The sequence below is a fragment of the Dasypus novemcinctus genome, chromosome 4 (genome assembly GCF_030445035.2).
Source record: "Dasypus novemcinctus isolate mDasNov1 chromosome 4, mDasNov1.1.hap2, whole genome shotgun sequence".
Lineage (NCBI taxonomy): Eukaryota > Metazoa > Chordata > Mammalia > Cingulata > Dasypodidae > Dasypus > Dasypus novemcinctus.
In genome coordinates, this window is record NC_080676.1 from 160,402,982 (window position 1) to 160,413,875 (window position 10,894).

At 39.3% G+C, this 10,894-nt stretch overlaps 1 protein-coding gene across 2 annotated transcripts in view; it reads right to left on the reverse strand.

Moving 5' to 3' along the window:
- LCA5L (lebercilin LCA5 like) overlaps nt 1-9,695 on the reverse strand; it is a 54,928-nt gene extending 45,233 nt beyond the window's left edge. The window contains exon 1 of one of the 2 annotated variants that reach the window (XM_058296251.2): nt 9,613-9,695. In XM_058296251.2, the coding sequence (XP_058152234.1) occupies nt 9,613-9,619 (7 nt within the window). In that variant the 5' untranslated portion in view covers nt 9,620-9,695. The remainder of the gene's footprint in view (nt 1-9,612) is intronic. The other variant, XM_058296249.2, reaches the window with a different exon arrangement.
- Nucleotides 9,696-10,894: the final 1,199 nt, after the last annotated feature.

Sequence of the window (10,894 nt, forward strand, 5' to 3'; positions counted from 1 at the left end):
TGCGTCATCTTGTTGTGTCATTCTGTGTGTGTGCGGCACCATTCCTGGGCAGGCTGCACTTTCTTTTGCCTTGGGCGGCTCTCCTTCCGGGGCACATTCCTTGAGTGTGGGGCTCCCCTACGCGGGGGACACCCCTGCGAGGCAGGGCACTCCTTGCATGCATCAGCACTGCGCATGGGCCAGCTCCACATGGGTCAAGGAGGCCTGGGGTTTGAACCGCGGACCTCCCATGTGGTAGCCAGACGCCCTAACCACTGGGCCAAGTCCGCCGCCCATGTTGCTCTTCCATGCCCAATCTGCTCGTGACCTTGACCCCTAACTTCCTCCCTACTCACCTTGATTTATCCAAATTACCCAAACAATGGCAGCAAACCCACAAGAACAGTTTGTTTTTTGACCCATTATTCCCGTACCAGCTGAATCAGCTGACCTTTCCTGTTAAAGCTCTATAAAAATTCCTCTATCCTTCCCCGCCCTCACAACCTTTCCCCATGCTAATGGCTGCTCTGGTTGATTTTCTTCCACACCAGAAAATAGATTTCCCCTTGTTTAGGGTTTTCAGGTCTTTTTATTAATTTTTATTAATTTTTTAAAGAAATATTAATTTATTTACAATGGCTTATTTTGCTGTCCTCTGTGTCCATTCACTGTGAGTTTTTTTGTTTTTTTTTCTTTGCTTGTCTTCCTTCGTTGCGTCCTCTTGCTGCGTCAGCCATCAGCTCTCCACAGCGTGGGTGCAGGCCAGCCTGCCTTCACAAGGAGGCCTTGGGATGCGAACCCAGGGCCTTCCATATGGTAGATGGGAGCCCAGCTGATTGAGCCACAGCCGCTTCCCTTCAGGTCTTTTTATAATGCAGACATACTGCAAGGTGAGTTTGGCATAGGACAGCAGATTGGATTATCAACAGTTAACAATTTCTCCCCACTTTATGTCAGCTTTCTTACCAAGACCAATCTCACGCACCAATCTAAAATAGGTGGATGTAGTTATAGGTTTAACAACTACTGCTTTGTACACCAATTTCAGATATATGGAACCAATTCACGGGTGTTTTCCACAGACATTCACAACCTGCCCAATAGCTCCAACCGAAGGAGGGAGAGTGACAGAGGAGGTGTGCAGACAACTGGAAGGCAGATGTCTACCTTTGGGTAGTTATGTGATCTTGACCATCAGTAAAATGTTCACAATAACACTGATTTCCCAGGGTCATGATGGAGAGAAATGAGAATGTCTGTGAAAATATCTATCATATTACCTCTATATCGTAAGCATTCACCAAATACTAGCTTCTCTCCTTAAAAGGGTAATTCTGGAACAAACACAGGACAGTTGATGGCACTGCCAATATTTTTATCAGTCTATGATCCCACGTGCTGTTTCACCAGGACCAGTGACTGGGGTCCTCCTACTGGACTGAAAACTCCTTGAAGGTAAAGACTACGTCTTGTCGCTTTGGGCCTAGCATACTGCTGCCACCTGACCAATATTTTTAAATGCTTGAAGGATGACCACCAGCAACAGATTCTCCTACATGCCAAGGACCAGGGCAGGATAGGAGCCTTATATATGTGAGCCTTCTAAGTCACAACAATAATCCTGGGTGTTATTAACCTACTTTCCAGAGAAGGACATGGAGACTCAGCAAGGTTTAGTAACTTGTCCAAGGACACACACTATCGAGTGGCAGAACTGAGTTCTGAACCCAGATCTGTCTTCCTTTAAAGTTTTTTTCACTGTACTGTATGGCCTGACCCAACATGGACATCATTAGGCCCAACTCATTTACGACTACAACTTTATGTTAACTGTCAAAACCTGTATAAACTGAGAAGAACTGAAAGCAGAGACATGGACAGACACCCGCACACTGATGTTCACAGTGGTGTTATTTACGAATGCCAAAAGTTGGAAATAACCCAGGTGCCAACTGATGAATGGATAAACAAACTGTGATGTATTCACTTGCAGCGGTAAGAAGAAATGAAGCCGGGAAGCATATGACAACGTGGATGAACCTGGAGGACATTATGCTGAATGAAGCAAGCCAGACACAAAAGGAAAAATACTGTGTGATTGTGCTATTATGATCTAAATATATCGTGTAAACTCATGGAGTTAATAGTTAGAATATAGGTCACCAGAAAATAGGAGGAAGATAAAGAATGGGAAACTGAGAGTTAATTTGTGCAGAATTGGTATAAAAGTTCTTTGGAAATCTTTGGAAATGAATAGAAATGGTGAAAGAATATCATGGTCTATATAACTAACAGAGATATTAAATGGTGTGACAGTGGTTGAAAGGGTAAGTCAAAGGTCATGCATATTACTAGAAGGAAAGCTAAAAACTGTAACTTTCCTGTATGGGAACTATATAAGATAGTAAAACCTCATGTAAAACATGCATATGGGTAATATTGCTTATATAAGACTATTTTTACAAAATATAAATACCAATATACTAGAGAGAAGAAAACAGAATAGCAGCTATATACATCAGGGGAAGCATAGAGAGACTGAGAGGTGATGAATTTTGTTTGTTTTTTATTATACTATTATTGGAATAATGAAAGTGCTTTAAGAATGACTGAAGTAGTGAATGCACAAATAAGTGATTATACTGAAACCATTGATTGTACACTTCGGGTGGATTTTTGCTTTATTAATATGTATCAATAAAATTGATTTGTTAAAGAAAACCTGTGATGAGCCTATGGGAATTCATAACTATCTAGCTTTTCACTGTTTTATCTCCATCTTAGAGTTCAAAATCCTAGACCATATTGAAAACAACTATTTATCTCTAATTAATCCAGATTAATCACTTTAACTCACCCTGAAGAGTGAGATGATGAACATAAGGAAGTTAGGGTGAAGTGACCTTGCCTTCCATTCCTATTTATGACTATTGAGGTGTGAGGATTTGATTGTACTCTACCCACAATGCCTTTTTTTTTTTTTTGAGAAAAGAATCCCTCTGAATCACATGCTCCTAGAGAACTTAAACCAGCTTTGACTGACCAGTGTTCGATGTAGTAGAGAATTAGCCATCTTAGTTTCTTAGTTGAATAAAAGTTGATACAAAGGGAAAAAAGAAAAAATTCTAAAGGAAATCCATTATAGCCACATAAGACAATGCCTATAAACAACTTAACTCATAAAACAATTCCACCAGATTAAAATGGCTTTAGATTCAGCTGTCAGAAAGACGGTGGATTTGGAGGCACTATTGCCCTCCCCGTATGGATTTGCAACAGTCATAAGACTGTGGATGGCTGAATTGTTCCATTACATACTGGGTCATGTTGGTCTCTGTATTTTGCAAGGCCTTTAGAGCTGGGGATTAGTAACTCCAGTTTCTTTAAAATGTTTGAAAAATCATACATAATTAAAACTTCCCAATGAGAAGATCCTTTACTAACAAACTTGTCCAGAATCTTTCTGAAGTAATGGCTCTAAATTATGCTCAATGATTAAACTTATCTAATGCTATAAAGGTATTATTTCCTTAGGCTGGGCTAAAATGTAGTTCTATGTAAAGACTTTTTTGGTGTGTGCAGGGTGGATGGGTAGCAAATTCTTTATTGTCACCAATAATTTAGTGGATATACTGTCACCTTTCTTTCATCAAGTTTTCAAATCCTTCCAAAACACACGGTATCGGGCAGTTATTCCACTACTGATCTCTGTTTTAACATAATCTGCCTCACTGGAGAAAAAAAGCAACTTCAGATTAGTTGCTGTATTCACTGATCTATCACCAGCTTATAATTAAATAGGCACAAATACCTAAGAACCCAAAACTACAATTTCAATACATAACCTAAGACAGTGACTTTTTTGGAACTTAATAATCTTATAAATTGTCTATATCTCCTCTCCGCCCCCCCCTTTTTCCCTTTTCCTTAGGAGGCACAACGGACTGAACATGGGACATCATACATGGAAAACAGGGACTCAACCAACTAAGCTACACCTACTTCCCAGTACTATATTCTTTTGAAACAATATGTTTAGAACTTCTATGACTGGCTAGTGAGTTATCAGAACTTATTAATGTCAGTGTCACTAAAATTGGCTTTTAGATAAACTTGGTAAGTTTCTTTTTGCTATAGCAAACAGAAAGAAAATTGTTCTTCATACTAATGGCAAAGTCTTTGACAAGAAGAGGTAAAAAGTGGGGCCAGCTAATTTCAAATTAAGCATTTCAGTAAGGATCATATAAAAACTCACATGCATTTTGTAGGTAATTAACCAACATTTAAAAAGTTAATTTTTAAAGCACCTGGTAGGTCAATTTATTTGGCTTACTGATGGTATATTTTATAAGAAAATGAATTCCTAATTCTTTTAGCATGCTCTTTTTAAAAACTCTTTATTTTATTTTTAAAGACATAACAAACTGCACATAAAGAGTACAATGTGGTAAGTTTGGACATACGCATACATCAGCACAATTGAGACGTGCACCTATCTATCGCCCCCCACGGTTTCCTCATTCCTCTGTTGAATTCCCCTCTTCTGTTTCCCTCACACCCCCACCATCCCCAGGCAACCACTGCTATTTCCAGTCACTAGAGATCAGTTGGCATTTGCTAGACTTTTACATAAGTGGAATCACACAATATGTACTTTTATTTCGTTTAGTTTCTTTCACTCAGCCTGAGATTCATCCATGTTATGGTGTATATCAGTAATTGTTTTTCTTTTATTGCTGAGTAGTATCCAATTGTACATATGTACCATAATTTGTTTACCCAGTCAGCTGCTATTGGGCATTCTAGGTATTTTTAGGCTGTTTTTGTTTTTGGTTGGTATAAATAAAATCACCATGAATATTCTCATACAGACTGTGTAAGGGCGTATGATTTCTTTAAATAGTTAAGATGGAATGGCTGAATCATAAGAGAGGTATTATGTTTAACTTTTTAAGAAACTGTCATTTTTAAGAAACTGTCAAACTGTTTTCCATTGTGGTTTTAATTTGCATTTCCCGAATGACTGATGAGATTGAACATCTTTTCATGTGCTTATATGTCATCTCTATATCTTCTTCAGTGAAGTATCTGTTCAAATTTTTTGCCCATTCTTTTTATTTGGTTGTTTGTTTTCTTTTTGAGTTTTCAGAGTTCTTTATATATTCTAGATATAAGTCTATTATCAGCTACATGCTTCGCAAATATTTTCTCTCAGTCTGTGGCTTGTCTTTTCATTTTTTTCAAAGTGTCTTTTCAAAAGCAGAAGGCTTTAATTTGGATAAAGTCCAATTATCAATTTGTTCTTCTTGAATGATGGTTTTGGTGTCATATCTAAGATTTTTTTTGCATAATCCAAGGCCACAAAGATTTTCTCCTTGATTTCTTCTAGAAGTTTCATAGTTGTAATTATTACTTTAGGTCTATGATCCATTTTTTGTTTACATTTCTCAATTCAATGTATTGGATACATATAAATTTATTTGAATCATACAATATGTTACACAATATATTTGGTTCATAGTAACACAATCACACAGTAGCTGTCCTCTTGTGTCTGGCTTGTTTCGCTCAACATAATGTCCTTTACATTCAGCCATGTTGTTACATGCTTTATGACTTCATACCTTCTTTTTTTTTTTTTTTTTTTTTTTTAAAGATTTATTTATTTATTTAATTTCCCCCCCTCCCCTGGTTGTCTGTTCTTGGTGTCTATTTGTTGCGTCTTGTTTCTTTGTCTGCTTTTGTTTCTTTGTCTGCTTCTGTTGTCGTCAGCAGCACGGGAAGTGTGGGTGGCGCCATTCCTGGGCAGGCTGCTCTTTCTTTTCACGCTGGGCGGCTTTCCTCACGGGCGCACTCCTTGCGCGTGGGGCTCCCCCACGCGGGGGACACCCTTGCGTGGCACGGCACTCCTTGCGCGCATCAGCGCTGCGCATGGCCAGCTCCACATGGGTCAAGGAGGCCTGGGGTTTGAACCACGGACCTCCCATATGGTAGACGGACGCCCTAACCACTGGGCCAAAGTCCGTTTCCCGACCTTCTTTTTTTTTTTAAGATTTATTTATTATATTTATTTTTCCCCCTTCCCATCCTCCCATCCTGCTGTTTTTGCTGTCTGTTTTGTCTTCTCCCATTTTCTCTCCTCTAGGATTCACTGGGATTCGATCCTGGAGACCCCTGACTTGGAGAGAGGTTTCCTGTCAATTGCACCACCTCAGTTCCTGGTTTCTGCTGCACTTCACCTTGACTCTCCCCTTGCTTCTCTTTTGATGTGTCCTCATCTTGCCGTATGGCTCACTTGCGTAGGCACTGGCTCACCATGCGGGCACTCACGCAGGCACTGGTTCACTGCGCGGGCATGTTTCTCTTCTTTTTCACCAGGAGGCCCCAGGGATTGAACCTGGGTCCTCCCATATGGTAGGCAGAAGCTCTATCACTTGAGCCACATCCACTTCCCTTCATCTTCTTACAGCCGCATAATATTCTATCGTATGAATACAGCAGTTTGTTTATCCACTCATAGGTTGATTGACACCTGGGTTCTTTCCAACTTTTGGCAGTTGTAAATAATGCTGCTATGAACATCAGTGTGCAGATGTCTGTTCATGTAACTGCTCTCAGTTCTACTGGGTATATACCCAGTAGTGGTATTGCAGAGTCACATGGCAAGTCTATATTAAGGTTCTTTAGGAACTGCCAAACAGTCCTCCACAGTGGCTGTACCATTCTGCATTCCTACAGTGAATGAGTGTTCTTATCTTCCCACATCTTCTCCAACACTTGTATTTCTCGTTTTTTTAATAGTGGCCATTCCGATAGGTGTGAAATGGTATCTCATTGTAGTTTTGATTTGCATTTCCCTAATCATTAGTGATACTGAGCATTTTTTTCATGTGTTTTTTTTTTGCCATTTGTATTTCTTCTTTGGACAAATGTCTATTCAAATTTTTCAACCAGGGAAACGGACTTGGCCCAGTGGTTAGGGCATCCGTCTACCACATGGGAGGTCCGTGGTTCAAACCCCGGGCCTCCTTGACCCGTGTGGAGCTGGCCCACGTGCAGTGCTGATGCGCGCAAGGAGTGCCGCGCCATGCAGGGGTGTCCCCCGTGTAGGGGAGCCCCACGCGCAAGGAGTGCACCTGTAAGGAGAGCCACCCAGCGTGAAAGAAAGCGCAGCCTGCCTAAGAATGGCGCCACCCACACGGAGAGCTGACACAACAAGATGACACAACAAAAAGAAACACAGATTCCCATGCCGCTGACAACAACAGAAGCGGACAAAGAAAAAAGACGCAGCAAATAGACACAGAGAACAGACAACCGGGGTGGAGGGGGGAGAGAAATAAATAAAATAAATCTTAAAAAAAAATTTTTTTTTCCACCCAGTTTTTAATTGGGTAGTTTGTCTTTTTATTGTTGAGTTGTAACATCTCTTTATATATCCTGGATATTAAACCGTTACCTGACATGCGATTTCCAAATATTTTCTTCCATTGAGTGTGCTGACTTTTCATCCTTTTTACAAAGTGCTGTGTTAAATACTTTTGCACCTCACATTTAATTTTGAGGGGGTCCCATTTATCTATTTTTCCTTTTCTGCATGTGCTTTGGGTGTAAGGTCCAAGAAACCACTGCCTACCACAAGTCTTTAAGATGTTTCCCTACATTTTCTTCTAGTAGTTTTACAGTCCTGGCTTTTATATTTAGGTCTTTGATCCATTTTGAGATGATTCTTGGATAGGGAGTGAGAAAGGGGTCCTCTTTCATTCTTTTGGCTATGGAGATCCAGTTCTCCCAGCACCAGTTGTTGAAAAGACTGTTTTGTCCCATTAACATGTACTTGGTAGGTTTGTCAAAAACCAACTGACTGTATAGGTGAGGGTTTATTTCTGGACTCAATTCTATTCCACTAATTGATGTGTCTGTTTTTATGCCAGTACTATGCTGTTTTGATCAATGTAGCTTTGTAATATGTTTCAAGGTCAGGTGGTGAAATTCCTCCCACATCACTCTTCTTTTTCAGAATGCTTTTGGCTATTTGGATGCACTTTCCCTTCCAGATGAATTTGATGATTACCTTTTCTAATTCTGTAAAGTAGGCTGTTGGAATTTAGATTGGTATTGCATTGAATCTATCAATCAGTTTGGATAAAATTGACATCATCATGATATTTATTCTTCCAGTCCATGAAAACGTGGAATGTCTTTCCATTTGTTTAGGTCTTTTAAAAATTTCTTTAACATGGTTTTGCAGTTTTCTGCATACGGGTTCTGTACTTCTTTGGTTAAGTTAATTCCTAGGTATCTGAGTCTTTTTGTTGCTATTGTAAATGGAATTTCCCCCCTTATTTCCTCCTTAGATCTCTTCTGGGGCTTTGATATATTCCTTTTCTTGGGCTATGTCTTCCATTTTCTTAGTATGGCTCGTAGTTTTTTGCTGATGTCTAGGCATCCGATTAGGATGTAGTTTACTCAGATGCTCAATTTCTTTCTCTTTTGCAGAGATTTAGTGGTGGAAGGCTGTGTATTACCATTGCTTTTTGATTTTTGGCTTGACTTGGATTGTTAGGATTGTCCCTGCTAGTTGCTCAAAACTGGGCAACTAGTTTCCTAGGGCCTTGTGGGGGAAGCTATAAAGGCTGGAAAAAGCCTCTCTTACTTAATTTTTCTGATGCGCGCTTCCTTGGTCTGCCAGCAAATGGCACTCTTTGGCAGCTTGCCTATGATCCATTATTGAGGTAATCGTTAAAATGGATCACAATAGTATAAGCTGCCCTCAGCTATCTGAATCTGCTAATCAAAAGCCATGATCAGCAATTGTCCATGCACATCCTTGCTCTTGAGGAGGAGGATTTTTATGTCCCTTTCCATCAGCAGCTGCCAGCCCGTGGCTGGGTCCTGTGGCAACCTGCCACGAGAGTGGGGCATGGGTGCCAGTAGCTGCCATGCAGAGAGAGAAATTTACAATTCTTTACTATAATTTAGGAGCTTCTTCCTCCCGCCCATCTCTGGATGCTGTACAGTGTTCTTCTGGCCTCTGGAGCTTCAAAATAGTTGTCTCAGACAGTTCTTGCCTATTTAATAGTTGTTGTGGTGGAAACACTGAGTCCCAGGGCTCCCTACTCTGCCATCTTCCCCAGAAATCTCCTTAGTGATTAGATAATTAATGTTTATTATAGTTAGTACACTATTTGATACATCAAATTTATGGTAGTGTATAATTCAGATTCATTTTCACTGCATTTATATTTTGGACAACCGGTGTTTACAGGATAATGGGGCCCATTTTATTAAATAATTTCACTATGTCCCTATCATTATAGGTTTACAGCAGTTTTATGCTTTTATGACTAAGGAACTGCAATTAAAAACACTATTCCAATGGGACAATGTGGTGTTTTGTGCCATGTTTTCCTGTAATGTACTACAGTGAAAAGGGATGGCTACCTATAAAAAACAGCAATTTTTTATATTGCGATCATCTAATTATAGAATTAAACATAACTGTTCAAGATCAAGGTATACATCTTTTTCACCTGAACACTGCAGTCAGTTGTCTTCAAGCCTGTTTTTGCAACAAGTCAGATTTAAAACATAAATACCCACAGGAATGTTTTAAAATGAATCAGTGCTTACCTATCATTCTTTATCAAACTTCCCTAAGATGTCTGAAAATCAATTGTTGTTCTGGGTGGAAGGTTCTTCACACTGTGTTATTTATGCGAATTTTCAGGGTAGTCTTTCTGACATATTTTGGTCTCTTTTTACAGAAAGAACATATTTCAAAAAACCTAGAATGAAATCACAAAAGGAAGCTGTTAGGATCTCACAAATAAACATATTCATGCAAGAAGAAGTAGTTTAAAAATTTGCCTGGTCTTAATTAGTTTATATTTATTCATTTGCATTGTGGGTTTGCTGTTTACTCCAACACTGAGGCTTTTTATCTGTCACAGTAAAGCAGCCATTGGCAGTTGATCGGGAAATTCTTGGTTGTAGTTATCATGCAGTCATGCTGAAACAGGACTTGAGGAGCCATATGGAGCAGTGTCTTTCGACAGTTTTTAGGCAGAGCAATATATCCTGTGGCTCATCTTCCTAGTTTTCTTTCCAGTGGAGAGTTGAACAACAATAACATGAGTTTCTGGAATTATGTGTTATTTGCCCAGAAATAACACAACTAACAAAATGACTGTGTTATTTTTCAGGAAGGCCTTCCTGGTACTGCCAGGGGGCATTGGACCTTATTTGAGAAGCACTGGTATTGAGCAGACCTAGAATTATATATTTAAATTCATTCTTTTGGTTAAACAACCAGATTCACAGATTATCAGATTCGGGGCTTTTCATGCAACCAGAAAATACTAATTCTTAAAGGTAAATATTTCTGTAACGAAGTTATAATTAACAGGAACTACCGAGTTCAAATGGTTACAACTGTGTTTCTCAACCCAAATTATTTTGTGGGTAGGTAACTATACTCTTAATAAGTCTTGCTTCATGAGAAACAATAGCCTGATACACACATTTTCCTTCTTTTCTTCTCCATTTTCAATACTTTATATTTCCTTTCCCCCTTTATTTTTCTCCTTAGCACATATCACTTTCTAATACAATATATATTTTACTTATTAGTCAGGCTTATTTATTGCCTGACTTACCCAAAGAATGATATGCTTTATGTGGGCATGGAATTTTGATTGTTTTGCCTACTGCAGTATCTCTAGTGCCTAGAAGATTTCCTGAAAAATAATAAGTGCTGTCTCCGTATCCATCACTCCTGACAAAACTTCTCATTACTGCTGACCCAAAGTCATCAATTCCCAAAGGAACATTTTCCAATATAATAAATACACATCTCAAAGTAAAAAGTTCACCTCACGCTTAACAGTGAAACATTAGCTACTTTATGTTACCA